Raw genomic sequence first — 16392 nt, forward strand, 5'->3', positions numbered from 1 at the left:
TAACTGCTTTGGGGCAGCCATTGTAGTCCATCCGGGCCACCTGCGCCGACCGAGACATGATCCTCAAAGCTGGCGTTAAATAACTGAGCCTCGAGCCAATCTGCCTGGTCTCCACAAGTATCCTGAATGACGCCGACTGAGCGAGAATGAAGCGTTGCAATACCCAAAGCTGGCTGTTGAAGCATCGAAGTTTGTTGGTGTCGTGGCCTTGACGTGCGTGTCCTTGACGTGCGTGTGGCTGGTGCGGTGACAGTAGAATGTAAATTGTGATGTGAGACTACGAGATCAGCTCGATGAGCCCCCGAGCTGCTGATTGATCCTATACCGCGCGCCGGACCATAGAATGAGACCTTATGCCGTCCCAGCATCATCTGCGTTTGTCGTCTCTACTAAATTCAAGGCTGTCCGTCATGTGGGCCGATTCTGTTGGCATTGAGCTTCTCTAAGCTAACATACACGCTCCGATAAGATGGCCACTTGTTGTAACTGCTATTAACTTCAATACAAGTGTACTCTCAAAACCTATCACTGTCAAAACTAATTCCTTTTGAACTTTCGAGTCATTTTTCAGTCTGCCACCTGGTGCACAGGTGGCCAAATACTCCACCTCCCCAGAAACTGCCCTGGCGAGTAGAGTCCAAATCCGGTCTGTAGGGTCTCTAGGAGCTTCAGAAACGCAAAAAACACGAATTCGTGTAGCCATTTTGTAAATTGACTGAACACTTTTAGCAGGGTTTTCGTAGACCAATCAAAACACGTGTATTATATTATCCAATGACGTTCCCTGATGTCGATCCAGGGAGGCTGTTGAGGTTAGGGCCCGTCACAGGGACCGCCTCTCCATCGTGCTCTCTATAAACTAATAATGAAGAGACACGGTATTTTTGACTCTAATAAATAATGTACTAAAATGTCTGGAGCATTTTAGTACGATGAATGGTAGCGGCAATTCTAGACTATGTTTCTGAATGCCGCATACTAATTTCTTGCTAGTAGCCCGCTACTTTCTTAAACATTAATCTTCTTCTTCTTTTACTCCTTCCTACCCTGACTTCCTTCTACCTGCGCCCAAGTTACCCGCAACAGGTTATGAACCCAACGCTCAAACGCAAAGCGCCACCTGGCTCAACATGACTAAACTGATAAACATTACAACTCATCAAATACTAAAACAGGCTAAATTTTGAGGTTGCCCCCTTGTAAGTGCAGTAAATAGTGCGTAGCCACTGGTCGATGTTGCAATTGCAACTAGATTTCACGATCGTATGCTCAACACGGTGCATCTAATGATTTATTTTTGTTATGCGAGTAGCTTTCAGAGCAATCAGCTTGACCCAATTGGATGGTGACACAAAGAACCGAGCGCAGCACTCGCTAGTATAAGTAAAATGATAAAAGCTCACCAACTTGTCTACAAGTGACGAAACCGACCAAATCCTGAATAGGCCAACTCGCTTGTTTTAACTATAGTTGTATTCTTACAAAATGAGCAGTGGCTTTGGTGATATTGTGCTCTAACGTCAAAGTCAAAGCTTTAAAAAATGCCATTTTTACTACACGTAGTACTGTACCTTACTTCAATTATCGAATACCAAATGTCCAATCCATGGAGCAAATCCACAAATCCTAAGAGCTGCGTTTCACGAAATGATTGTCTCCGGGCGATCAATTGTACTTGTACTGTACGCGAGCTCCTATGCTATTTATGTAGTTTTCCATGGGTTCCTGGATAGCGCTTCAGCTTGACGTTTCATTCACCAATTTGACTTGCCCTCCACAGTCTTCCCTTCGGATCACGATCAATCTCCAATCGCGAATGCGCTCTCCTGGTCGCTGCCACTGCTGCGACCGCTCTCTTCGCGAGCTGTAGCGCTGCAACATTGGCATCCAGCCACGCGGCAAAAGTCTCGACGTCACAAAATCTTGTTGGCTCCTTTGGGACCAACAAGGACATTGGGGGTGAAAAACGCTTTCTGCGCTACCACGACAAAGACCCCGTTGAGCTCGGGGAGGAAAATGCAGATGAAGAAGAGAGAAAAGGCACAAACCTCTTCTTGACGTCGAAACTCGACGAGATACTGGATGGGACGCAGGTCATGAGCAGGTTCAAGAAATGAAAGAATGCCGGCTACAACACTTACAATCTCCCTGCACACGTTCTAGACACGAAGTACGACGACCTCCGCATACTGTTCCAAAAATACTTGTATCGCATCAGCCAGTCTAACTCAAGAGCTCGGACGGCTTGACTCCAAGTGTAAAGAAAACACGTTCTCAAAGGAGTTTTCGGTGTCGATCTCTCACATTTCAAATACAACAGTTTGATACACTGATATTGTTACATCGCCTTTACTTAACGTTATGTGTGGTGTTCGAATTGGACATGTTTACATGCACCGAGTAGGGTGAATATGATTTACGTATAGGAATGTCAGTCTATGAATCACAAAGTGTCCTACGGGTTGATATTTAATTATTTGTGAACACCAATGAACACGAATGTATATATATAGTATACCCTGCAGAGATGTGAAAATGTGCAGGATAAAAAGTGTTTAGATCGCACAAAAGTATGTCTGATTTCTTGGCTGTTAATATTGTGAATACCATATATTACTCCAGCTCTACTGGGCTGTCAAGTACTGCAAATGGATACTGCGGCTGCGGAGCAGGACCAGGAATGCATCGACGAAGGATCAGCTTATGTAACTCAGTGAGCGTAAAAGAGCAATTGCAAGGGGTCACATGGAGAGTGCTTGCTATGCATACATCGTACGCCATAACAGAGTGTTTCGCACACAGGGGTTAAAGGTAACTCCAAAATCGGTGAGGTTTATTTAGTGATAACATCACCTGGTAGACCAGTTTATATTAAATATATTACCTAATATTGTCTTCTGCCACAAAATGATACTACATGTACATTCCGCGCCACATTAGATCGCGCACCCACGTTAGCACACTCAATTTTTAGAGTTTGGGCGTGCTATTTAGACATGTTGTTCCTATTATCGCACAAAATAGGCTACACGTGCAAACAATTGCGATTTTGCCGCTTACACTACATACAATTGTTTTTTGGCACTGCGACACATTAATCACGCACGCCTTAACTTACTGAACTCAAGTACTATGTATCGTAATGACCGTGTCTAGTGTACATGAACGTGTATGTGAGCGGGGCCAACTGTGGCTAATGGTGATTATTTAGCGGACACTGGGGCTCGATATTAGATTATTTACCTATTTGTCTGCATATTATACCTAACATGTCACACACGTGATGTGGTGTCGTCCGAGGGTAGGGTTAATAAAACTCACGCTAATAGGCGCGTTCTACTGGCTGCTAAAAACCTGCCGAGGCGGCCTCAATTTCTTATATTCGACATTATATGTGGACTACACATCGTTCTTAAAAGCACCGTTAAAATTTCATGTTGCCCCCAATGCCACAGAATGCATTATTACGTGTCGAGTTGGGTGAGCAAGGCGACACCCCGCCTAATCCAATGTTTCTGTCGGTGTTCTTCACTCATGGGCAGTCTTACCGACATGACAAAGTTCGTCGAATGTCCAGTAGTTGACAACGTTCCCTGACGCTTGGACGTCTTGTACACTGGACAGAGATACACGTGCGCGGTCCCCTTGGGATCTGTGTCTTCGATAGGTTCGATCTGGTCACGAGCTTTAGGTAGCAAGTGCAGAACTGGTAGTGGCACATATAGTTCACGAGGTTTGGATTCCGCCAGGGTGTGTGTCTTCGCATCCCAGCGTGCACCCTCTAAGAAGAGACCGTCCACGTAGGCACCCGTCTTCTGCAGACGCCGTAAGTTCTGACGCTGGTTGTACCAGTACGACCATGTCGTAACCTACTTGGTCGATAGGAAGTTTATGTTTTCTAGCGTAATTTTGCTGCGTTCCGGTAATAAATGCCTGTGTGAAGAAGAAGCCCGAGATCCAATACACCGGTGGAGCCTTACCGAGTGTTAACCAGTTCTGTAAGAACGCTAAGCGTGCCAAGAAGTCCGTAACCCAGCTGCCCAATGGCTTCAACGACGGATACGCTACAGCAGACCAACGCGCCGGTACGTGGCCATTGACCATGCTATTCCCCATGGCTTCTAGCTCAGCAGACATGACGACCAGTCCCTTAATCGCCTTCTGGATCTCCACCAGCGATACCTGAAGTAACGCCAGTAACCGGTTAAAGCGTCCAAGTTCCTGCGTTAGTACCGTGTTCATCGACTCGGAATAACACACTGGGAACGCGAGTTCCGCCTTCTCGATGTCAAAGAGTGAAGGCAACTTGGCCGCGATGTCGCGTGCTGTTTCGTCCAATACTTCATCCCACGACTTGGCTGCACCGCCGCCTCCAGATGCACCTCGTGGCTGCAAGGACAGAGCGGATTCCAGTAGTAAATTCGTCTCCGCGATAGCTGTGGAGATGTTGGCGTTGTCATGAAGACCAAAGACCTCGGGTCCCTCGCTCATAGGCAGTTGGTCAATGAAGTTCAGGAATACCGACAACGAACCGTCCGCAGACGGAGCGTAGTACAAACCCGAAGGTGAGAACGTGTAGCTGTCCGACAAGATATCGCGTGTGTAGAAGTCCGAGAGGATTGTGGTTAAGCATCGTCGATCCTTATCGTCTGTCACTCGACCGCCGTAATTGCATTCACCCGCCAAGTACGCTAACGCCGCGTACGGGATGGGGTCATCTGGCTGCAAATCATCCAGCGAAATCTTCAATTGGTCCTTAGAAATGGCCAAATCAGACGACGAGAACACGTAGCTGATGTTCCACCCCAATGGTCCAAACTTGGTGCGTTCTCGCACCACAGCGTGGAAAAAGCAGAGACCGAACAAGAGTTTCTTGAACTCTCGAGGACGCTTACAAGTTGCTACCCACTGGTCATCAATCGTTAAGTACGAACCTTTCAAATTCGCTCGCATTCCTTTCGGCGGCTCATTAGTCATTTTTACGCCATGTTGAAGGATGTACGACGGGAAGGCACGTGTAGGCTCACTTGTAAGCCACAGACGGAAGCTCGCATGCACGCGATCCGGTGTGATCTCCTCGCAAATTTTCTCCAAAGTAGGCAGCCAACTTACCGATAAATGGCAATTCTGGAGACAGACCCAAGTACCGTTGTCGATAGCTTCGGCGATGGCATTTTCAGCCAATGGTCCTTGTCCTTGGCCAAGTGAAATGGCCACGAACTTCTTGTTAAAACCGAGTTCGGCCGCCAGTTTAAGCAGCTCGGACATGGGGTCGGCACCTGGTGTTAGCACAAAGATAAGCGGAGTCGAACAGTTCGAGTCGTCGAAGCCAGCTTTTAGGTCGAAAGGTTGAGGCTCGATGAAGCGTTGACCCATTTCTGTCGCTACAAAAGACATGACGGCAGGGATCACCTTATCCGGTCGTATACAGCGTAACACGATGATACGTTGGAACGCGTCTAAAGCTGCAACTACTGGGATATTCATCAACGTCTCAGCTGGATCGGTAGCGTTATAAGACACCTCCCAGAGCGCCAAGTCTTTAGCGAATGCATCACTAAAACCGGTGAAAGACGGTAATGCATCCAGTCCGACGATATTTGCCCACGTCTTGTCGTTTAGCCACACTTCCGAGCCTACTGGTTTGGGTTTCTGGAGATCCATCTGGGTATTACCGGTAAAGAAGTACCGTAACTCAGTACCGTCGATCGTACCGTTTCCGACGAGAATTTTAATCGCCAATAAGAAAGCGAACAGTAGTTTGTCTTTTTCAAACAAAGAGCGACATACATTCTGATACAGAATGAATGTAAATGCGTCGTTGAGATTGTCGAGTCGTGTGGCCAATACCGACGAGCTCTCGGCTCGACTGATTGAGAACACAAAGAGATTAATGAACCATTCCAGCGCGTACTGGTACATCGGGTCGATCACGGTAAGGTCCGCAATACAGAAGAAAAGCTGCGACGCTCGGAAGGCCACGGGCAAGTACCCTTGACGTTTCTCGGCGATCATGTGCTGCGTCACTGCAGCTTCACGGACTTTTTCTTCAATTTTATTGGCTGTAATCTTCGACGCTCCGAGCGTCTCGATCAATCGCTCATCATCCAGAATATTCCCTTTCGCAGTTTGAAGCAAGTACAGTATCTGGTCTTCAATCTCTTTCAATGTCTTTTTATTGGCAGCGTCTTCCAGCACCAATTTCTCTCGTTGTTGCTCCAATACCGGCTCCTCTTTCGCCACCACAATGCCCAACATTTGGTCCTGTAGACCTTCTTCGGTTGCCATAAAGTTCAACAAATTAACCTTCACACACGTCTCCGGAGGGTAGTGAGGGTTTCGCAGCTTGGTCGTCATATAAAGCCGGAAGTTCGCGTCGTATTCCACGGTATTATCGCCCAATCGGATAGTCGCCACGCCGCCGGTTTTAACGATTTGTTTTAACAGAATCGGCTCCAACATGGGGTCAATTTCTTCGGGAATATTCTCAATCAAGACAGCTGCACCAATCATAATCGAGTTTTCTAACATGCGTACAAAGCCTGCTTGGGACTGCTTAACAACCTTGAGATTGTTACTCTCCTCCATGTTCTTAACCCATCGGTTCGCTTGTCCTTGTGGATCAATCATTAACGGCCAGCGATTACTACGTTGTAACATGATCGCGTTATCAATCGAGAACGAGTCATTCGGCAGCTTGGCGATCGTCCAGGCTCGGATCTGCACCGCTTCTCCTAATGTTTCCGTTAAGGTAAAAGTCTTCGAGCAAGTAATATTCTGTTTAGTGAGCTCGGAGCTCCACTGATCCACTGCACGTTCACGGTACACACTGGTAAATGCTCCTAGATAGGCGATAACCCCGGACGCCAACATGATATCGCCCACAACGTTGTCGTACACTATCTGTAACTGGGCCGACATGTCACTCCAACGTGCTTTCTCTCCTCCTAAGCCGCCGATAAGTTGTGTGGCTCTAGATAGTTTTTTGGAACAGTCATCCACTTGGAATTCTAGATCGCTCTTCTTCTTATACGCCGCTGCCAGATCCTCTTCCAGTCGCGCTACTTTATCCAGCACAAGTTGCAGCGCATCTTGCTTGACCTTGAGTTCACTTTGCGCCTTCTCTAGCGCCAACGTGGCGGCTTTTAGAGCTTCACGTTTAGGGGCTACCACCTTCGCTACTCGGTCGTACACTACCATGGCGTGTACCCAACTACAGAGTCCGGAAGCCGCTACCGACGCTTTCCGGATCTTGTCAGCCTGGAAATCCGGATTCGCAGCGTACGGACGCACTTTATCCATAGCTTCCACTGGGATATTATCCTTATCGTACTCTAACAAGTTCTGTAAGAAGCGCGTGTCACCCAACAGCGTCTTCTGTGCCGGTCCCCAGTAATCATCCACTTTCTTCGTGCCACCGGCTGGGTCTTTCACTTTAACTGGCGGTACGCGCATCATGATACACACAGCTTCCATAACGAGTTTCACGCCATCAGGAGGCTTTTTCATGGCCTTAATCTCGGTGATGTCACCTTTCGTTAGCGTCTGCAGCGCTTTAACTGCGTTCTCTAACGCTGGGATGGCCTCAGCCAACTCCGCCTCACAGCTCTCCTTAATACCGTTCGCCTCTGCGGCTTGTTCATTGCACAGCTTCTCCTCTGCACCGACGATATCTTTGGTGGCATTAGCTTCTTTCTGTTCTCGTGAGATGGTTTCTAACAAGGCGTCAGTCTCGATTGTAGCCACTTTTAATAACGGTTGTAAGGCCTCCAGTTCCACCTGCATCTTCTCCACTTGCTCGGCAGTCTCCATGAGTTTCGTTAAGCCGTTATCATATCGCTGTTTCATCGTCATCACCTCGACACATTTGTTATTTAACAGCTTTTTGAACGTGTTAAGTAACTCGAGATACGACGTCGGAGTCACGTAGTAGTATCGACGTAAAGACTGTAAGAAATCTCCAGTAAGAGCACTCACACTTTCTTGCATTCCTACACACACATCCACGATTCCAACCTTAACGTGAGCGGGTAACTCGATATCCACAAGGAAATAATCCGCTACAGAGCGCAAAGCTTCGTCAGGCCACTCTGCGAACCAGTCAATAGTACAGCAATTAACCAGCGACGGGAACATACGCAGGCGACGACGGAAAGCTTCACCGATCGGTGATAACGCCAGCACAATGTGGAGATTCGTACGACAGCGACTCACAAAGAAGTTGTACAGCTCCGCACTATTACCAGCGTTAACACCAGACGCAGTAGCTGCAGGTTCTAACGCTTCGTTCATCTGTACCAGCTCGTCGTTCGCCCATAGATTGGCCACTTCTCCAGTGTTTAACAGTCCGTTGATATCTTCCAGATAGGCTTCTTCCACGATCTGCGTGTCTGAGAACAGGAAGATGGTCGGTTGGTTATTTAACCCACTTAACTGTAACACCTTTTTGATATCGTTACGCCACTCCGTTCTAGAATAAGATTTAGAAATCTCAATCTGGAACAATTTGAACTCCGCCATGAACACAGCCAGCGTCGTGAGGCTCTTACGGCCGCTCCCGCCCACGCCAACTAGCAGCGCGTTGCCCAATGGCTGATGAATCACGCGAGAAATACGCGCCACATGCTCAATAGCATTCTGGAATAGTACAAGTCGCATGGGCGCAGCACTCATATTGTTATAATCTTCCAGAAATACCTGCATGGCCATCTGTAATTTCTCCCGATTGCGCAGCTCTGCATAGTGTTTAACCCCATTTTTTCCATCCCCGGCGCCGCCAAAGTTGCCGTAAATTAACGTTGCATTCGGTCCGCGTACATCTGGAGCCGTATATTGCAAATCAAAGTGTAACTTAACGGTTTTTGCCAGTATATCGGCAAACCAGTCGCGGTCTTTTTCGTCGATAAGACGGTCAGAAAAGACGCGTAGACACTCGTGACTCCACAGTCGAACAAAGTCTTTACCGTCCTTGATCGAGTCAATCGAAGCCTGTGCGACACCTTGGAAAACTTTGGATAAATCACGCAAGTTAAAGGTATAATGCGACTTCGCAGGAGTGGGTAACAATGCCTGCGAGATGGTGTTATACACGTCGATCGTCGCACTGACAACCGCGCCTCCCAGTTGCTTAACTGCCTGTGGGAAGTTAAGTAGAAACCAGTCCGTGATTCGCGTGAAAATGGCTCGGAGCGAGTCGTTATCGAACGGTACAAAGTTGATAAGGTTGAAATACCGCACATAACGTTGTGTTATGCGTGTCCGTCCACCTCCAGGAGGTCCCATAGCAGCGAGAAACTGGATATCTACCAGTTGAGTGAACGAGTTATCCTTGCGGTTATACCAGCCTCCATGGCCCATCCATTGGCGTAGAAGTTCAATCGGAGGTTGAGCTCCGTACGTCTCTTTTGCCGGCATATTGAGATCGTCCACAAAGATAACACAGCTCTGTCCTAGCGGAGGACCCAGCACGCCCTTGCGTCGTTTATCCAACTTCGCTTCGATCAAATCTTGCGTCTGGTTCGCGCCAGTTTGAGCCGAGAAGTTGAGGAATATCGAAGACGCGAACTTGGGCGGTGTGTCGCTACCTGAAGGGTCATTCAAGCCACTAAGAAGTTTCTTCTTAATCGACACAGACTTGCCTGTACCGGTATCACCGGTACAGAGGACGTGGAAATGGTGACGGATCAGTGTGTCTATCAGCCACGCGTTCCGCTCCGAGTCGATCGTAGGCACAAGAATCTGCGTAAACTGAGCGTCTCGAGGGATCACGAACGCTCCCGAAGCTTCCATCCAGTTGACCCACACGCAACGTCGAGCATCAAACCGGTAGTCGTATACCAGTCCGTCGTCGGGTATTTGGAGCATTGTTACTCGGTCCGGTAGAAGCATATAGGACGGAGATTTGGCCACAAAGTCCTTAAAGTAAAGCAAAGAGGGCGACGTGGGGACCCCTGTATCTTCGTCTACAGGTTCGGTATGCATCTCGGCAGTGGCCACGGCGACAGCCAATTCAGCGGAGAGGAAATCGCGCAAGTATCTATCGAAAACGCGGCGAGATTTCGAGTCGATACAAGCTCCAATCGACCAGATAACCGCCTTGATAAGTAGGCATTCCAGAACACGCTGTGCATCCGCCCCAGTCGGAGCAGAAGACGGTGCCGTAGAGTTCTCACTTGGCTCTGGGAAGCCATCTCGAAGAGCACACTCAAAGAGTCTCAACAACGACGCAGCATGCTCCAGGAACGTCACAGGAGTGGGGACAGTACAGTGTTTATCCACGAAATAAAGTATCGGAGGTACAATCCAACGGAACGATTCTTCCAGATACTCACTATGAGCCGTAAAGGCCATGGGTAACCGTGTATGTAGCCATGTCCGTACCAGCACTTCCCATCCAAGTACCTTGGCTTCTAAGAACACCATGCCAACACGAGAGACGGTAGCAGGAGAGGCTTCTTCCAGATCTTCCGTCTCGAACACCATCCGCATCCTGTCCGTCATCTTGACGATCTCTCCACTCATCAAGCAGAGCTTCTTGTTGTCATCCAGTACCGTGTTCATATTCTCAATCCACACAGCGTCCACAGGCCCATCGAACATAACCCACTGTAATTCCGAACTCGTATCTCGCGCGCAGGTACGGTACGTGCAAGCGAGCACTCCGTCCGACCATTCGTGCGTGTTCTCGTCAAAGTTGCCGTATAATTGGCCACTCGTGATGGCCTTCGGGTTCATCGTGTGGATATTCACACGCTGTTGCAGCGTCGACGCACCTTTTGTACCCTTCTCTTCTTGTAGCTCGAGTTCCTCGTTATAACACGACGTCATGGCAGTGGCTAACGAGTGCACCACACACGTCTTACCCGACCCCGTCGTGCCGACAATCATGAGACCATGGCGCACCTGTACCGTCTCGTAGAACTGCACAACTTTCATCTTAAATTCGGGTTTACATTCGAGCGGAATGGTGACGTCCGGTACGATACTTATCCCTCGTTCACACGTCTCGTCAATGTGACGTAACAATGCGCCATGGTCCGGTAAAGGCAGTAACACATCGGGGAATAAATCCGACGTGATACCGCGGAATAAAGGCAAGTCATCGGACGTAAACTTGGGCAGATTGACGTCTTGTACCGAGCGCAAGACGATCTTATCTTCCGTCCAGAACGGGTCGTTGCCGAGCTGTTGTCGCAATGCACCAGTCGCTACAAGGATGGAGTTCACTGCGCGCATACCGTAGTCGTAATGCTTCTGCGACGATAGCTGTTCCGACGCCAATTGCAGCACTTGAGTGAGTTTCCGGGCGTTGCTACGAGCTTTAGCAAAGCCGAACGAGTACAGTCGAATCTCCGAGATTAAGGCGTAGTCCGGTACCATCATAGCACACGGACGGAACAGCGCTTTAAGGTTATCCGGGAGCTCCGCACGCCCCGCGTAGCCCGGATTCATCGTGATAAACACGTTGGCACTGGCGTTAAGCTTAATGAACGTTCCTTCGAATAAAAACTTGTCCACGCCCGCTTTCTTGCCCTCGTTAATGGTCAGAATCTGCTGAGCAATCACCGATAAAACCTCGATGTTGATACGATTAAACTCGTCGAAACAGCACCACGAGCCACATCCAGCCAGGCCTTTAAAGAACTTGGCCATCGCTAAGTAATCCAACCCGTCGGAGCAGTTAAACACCACGCACTGGATCGCAATTGCCTTACTCAGATCTTTCACCGTCTCCGTCTTGCCCGTTCCTGCCGGACCTTCCGGTGCGCCACCGTACATTAAATCCACAGCGCCCATCATTGTCCGGTAGCATCGGTCGGTCAGTGGAGTGATAACGAGCCGCATGGTGTTGCCCAGATACTCGTATCCGTATCGCACTCGCGCGTTCACAATCCGCGCTTGTAAGTCGAACACACCCGCGGATTTTACACCTTCGGTCCAGTAATACCGGAGTTGGGAGATCCATTCAAAGTCCTGGTCACTCTCCACGTCCTTCTCGATCATATGCGAGATCGTATCGCGTGCATGGACGTCGATAACCACCAGCGCGCCGATAGTCGTTCGCTCCAGCTTGGTCAAGTTACCACGTACGAGCATGACGATCTTGTCCAGCTGCGTGTTCAGCACTTGGACGTACTCTTTGATACCGTTGAGTCCATTCCCAAGATTAAGAGCTCGAGTCACGTCCTGTGTCCAGTAGACCTGCGAGACAGCGAGCACCACTTGCGCTGGCCATTTCAGCATCCACGTCTCGCGTTGTTCCAGTGGATACGCCGCCATAGATCGCTCCGTTTGGTCGCGAATACTGTCCCATTGACTCTGTTCGACTTCCAATAGCCACATCTCGACGTTGCCTTTGTTCTTGTTACTTTCGGGACTGACTGGTAGTCTCAGCGGTACAATTTCCCCTTCCGCCGAACGCATCTCCGTGATCAACAAAGGAGGTCCGTCTTGGAATGTTACGTTGAAGACGCCCTCGAAACATTTGCCCAAGTGAGGCTGCACAGCTCGCGGTTCTTTGGTCTGCGACAGGATCTCCAGCAGCTCGTCGTTCGAGAGGAAGAAGAAGCGAGGGAAGTGCAGACGCTTCATCTCGAGATAATCGTTCAGCCCTTTCTGGATCTCGTCCAGTTTCTCGTTAGCGCGTTGGAACTTGGCGAGTAGCTTATCCATAGCGATAACTGTTAGAAACGCTGGCTCGGCAACGGTATCTTCCATGCTTTTCCGCCACAACGCGTCCACACTGGCAAAGCGACGTGCCTCGGTGGGCATCTGCCGCATAATGTCTTCAGAACTGAAGATGGCTTCGAGATAGAGCCACGTACGTTGACAGGCCATCCACTCATCCAGAAGCTGTTGCGAGTACTGCAACTTCTTCTCCCAAGCCTTACAATCCTTCTCGATACTCTTGATGTACGGAGAGCCACGCATCGTCTGGGTCTTGACTAAATGGTCGTCCAATAACGCCACGATCTCGTCTGTACTGCGCAGTAAATACGTGCCGGTCTCGCGGTACGCCGCCGTCTGGAACTCGACCTTCTCCCACTCGGCAATCATCGCACTCAAGCTCTTCTGAAGCAAGTATTCCTTCTCTGCGAACGTCCCGATCTCCTGGATCGTCTCTAGATGTTGCGTGATGCCACGATCCAGTAAAAGCTGCAGCGTCAACTCCTCTTCAGCCTCCTCGAAGCCGATAGTGTGACGCAGTTTCTCCCAATGACGCTCTTGTAAGGCCGGACTAGCCAGCGACTGGATCACGGGCAAGTACGCCTTAAACTCCTCCGTTCGTTCGCGTAGTATCAGCGCGACTTCAGCGGATCCAGGTGCGTCGTCGACGAGCGACTTGCTCAGCTTATACGACGCCTTCCACCACTCCGTCACGAGCGCTTCAATGGCTCCTCCTTTGAGCTCCAGGAACGAGCCGTTGAGCCACGTCTGGCGACTAGAATGGAACTCGGAGCTCATAGTCCACAGCTTGTAATACGGCGCGAAGTCTCCTTCCAGCTTGGCCAACAGCGGCGTGTATTCGGTCGGTGGGAAGCCGAACACGGCCTCTCGAGCGTTAAAGTCTTGAGCCTTTGCGCGCGCGTCTTGTAGCGCGTCAAACAGCGTGACTGCCTGCTCCACGTACTTGTCTGTGTGCTCCACTTCGCCGTATCGCGTGAACGCTCGGACGTCGCCCTCAAAATGCTCCAGATCCAGCTCGAACGCCTCTTTTTCCAGCGCTAAGCGGTCCATCATACGCACCTTGTCCTCTTCTAGTGCCGAATCGCACGAGTCCGCCGCATGCGCGACTTTCAGCGGCCATTCTTTCGTCGAATGCGCCAGTGTAAAGTCCTCAGCCGAGAGCTTGTGCGAGAACTCGTTCAGCGCGTCCAAGCGCACGTGGATGGCGGCCACTTCGCGCTGGATCCCGGCGATCACGGCCTTGCTCTCGCTCACGAACTGCTTGAGTCTGGCCAGCTGCGCCTCGTTCGTTGGCTTCTCGTTGATACGCGCTAGAATCGCCGCGTATCGCGCCGTGATGGCCAAGTTCTGCGCCCGTGCGTCACGTACTAAGCTCGAGATGAGCGTATCGCGTAGCTCCAGAGACCTAGCGCGCAACTGCTTCTTTAACGCACTGGTGTGCACACACACAAGCGGCAACGCCACGAAGTCGAAGGCGATGACGTCCACGCGGAAGGCCAGTTCGTGGAATCGGCGGATCTGCGCACACAAGCGCGGCAAGTACTGGTCTTCCGGCGTCTTGTCTTGCTTCAAGAGCTGCAGTTCTTGTTGCTGTATTGGCTGCAGCTCTGCGAGGAACGCAGACGCATCGAAGTGCACGAAGGCCGTGTACACGGCGAACTGGGCAGCAAGCGCGTGGGCTGCCTGCATCGCGTGGTCCACACTTGCACACACTGCGTCTTTCGCGGTTTGTAGAGCGTCTAAACATTCGGCTACGACAGCTCGACGACTTGCGCTATCTCGACCCGTTCCCGAGTCGACACTAAAGTCAAGTAATGGTTTGCGATCCAGAGACAACAAGCCCATGATATCGCAGTCCAGGCGGTCGATTTCCTGGACTGCGGCGGCGATTGCGTCGAGCGGTTCAAGCAACGCCGCCGTCACGTCCTGCGCGGACGGTTCCACGATCACTTGGTCGTTCACGAACGCTAATTGGACGCTGAATAGCGAGCTACGAGGCGCTCGGATCGTGTGCTCTAGCGCTAGCTGTTGTCTAGCTATCTCTTGAGTATCAGACGGCAAGACGAGATTCCCACTCTCGGCATGATGACGCACGAAACGCACCCATTCGTCGATTGAGCGACGTACAACTTGACGTAGTTGAGCTGCCAGACGCAGTTCCAGTCCAGTGAGCACTCGTTTGAGTCGACTAGAGTCGTAGCTTACGCGATCCGAGAGGAATAGATCGAAGTGGTCTTGCAGATTATCGATGATATTCTCGACCAGAGCACGTCTCCAATCCACCAATAGGATCTCGGCCACTTTGTTGGCATGCGCAGCTTGTAGAGCCTGGAAATCTAGGACGCGGAACGGCATTTGGGACGCTAAACTGGGTGTCGTTGTTGCGTTGCGTTGACCTTCCGTACTGTTAGCGGTATCCTTGTCGATTTGGACAAGTATTAACTTCTGGAACGTCTTCTCCCAGCCTGTGTACATACGTCGTAACACAGCGAGTAACTGCGGCGAGCTCGTGTACGTCTTGGAGCTTACACGCCGCCGATTCATGTCAAAGTTGTGACTTGGGATTGCCACGTTCCCGGATGTAACAGTACCCAATTCTAGCTGTTTTTTAGAACCAGGATACAAATCTAAACCTTGAAACCTTGATTGTAAATCTGGATCATTGCGTAATTTAGCTAGCAGCGCCGCTTTCTTCATACTCCGCATGTATTCTTGAATAGCAGTGTCTGTGAGTTGACGTAATAGTGACGCAGCTGGTTGCGAGTCCAACAAGGCCACACGTTCAGGTAGACCGGCCACTACTCGAGCATGCACACGTTCTAGAGTGGGGCGTCCCATTGCTCTCGATTGTGACGCATCTTGTCTCGCTAAAAAGTCATCAAATCTCAGCATCGCCTTAACTTGATCCCTTCTCTCTCTTGCCGCTGCGACGCGTCTCTCAAACGTAATGATGGACTCACTCTCGAAGCGCAAATTGATCCTCTTTACATATTTTTGTCGATCGGATCCTTGGAACTGGACCAAATATTGAGTGCGACTTTCGTCGTAGCCCAATATCGCACAGCTTCTCCATCGCCATTCACCTTGGAAGAAATACGGCGAGGCACCGACACGTTCCCTTTCGAGCCATTCTTGCGGCGTATGGGCCTCGAACTCGTCACTATCAAAAATATGCAGCGGAAATTGGGATTGGTCCAGTTGTAAAATGTCCTCTTCAAGTAAAGTAGTCTCCTCTTCATTTGTGCCCAAATTTTGTGATGGACTATCGTCCAAATTTTGATTACGCACTCTACCTGGAAAAGGTCGCACTGGAGCAGGTGCAGTGAGTTGATGCTGTTGAGCTCTTCGCTCCTGTTCACGAAGCAGCTCTTCGGCGGATTTCCAGCGATGTGGACGATTGTTATGATCCACACGTGAAAGATCAACTTTCGGCTTGCACTGCTTGCTTGAAGAAGATTTTAGAGCTCCAGACGCCGCTGCAGCATTGCGACTGGCGCGAGAGGCGGCGGCTAGCCGAGTTTGCTGCAGACGTCGCTCTTTATCCTGACGGTGCTGCTTGTGCAGCTTGAAGCGTGCCATCAGCTGCTGCTCTGGAGTTAACGTGGCTGAGCCATTGGACGGCTGCTCCTCGCCTTCCTCCGTGTCCATCGTCGCATCCGGATGCGACTCGGCCATGCTCAAGATGGTTGTGTTTTGCTCCTACCG

General features: G+C 50.2%; 1 protein-coding gene across 1 annotated transcript; it reads right to left on the bottom strand.

Annotated features, from left to right (window-relative positions):
- Positions 1-3464: 3464 nt before the first annotated feature.
- PITG_11437 (axonemal dynein heavy chain) lies at positions 3465-16362 on the bottom strand (the record flags this gene model as incomplete). Its single annotated transcript, XM_002900971.1, has 3 exons — positions 3465-3812; positions 3856-14712; positions 14791-16362. 3 exons carry the CDS (start codon positions 16360-16362, stop codon positions 3465-3467), a joined length of 12777 nt encoding a protein of 4258 aa, XP_002901017.1.
- Between the last annotated feature and the right edge of the window lie 30 nt (positions 16363-16392).

The sequence above is a fragment of the Phytophthora infestans genome, genomic scaffold (genome assembly GCF_000142945.1).
Source record: "Phytophthora infestans T30-4 supercont1.23 genomic scaffold, whole genome shotgun sequence".
NCBI classification, from domain to species: Eukaryota; Oomycota; class Peronosporomycetes; order Peronosporales; family Peronosporaceae; genus Phytophthora; species Phytophthora infestans.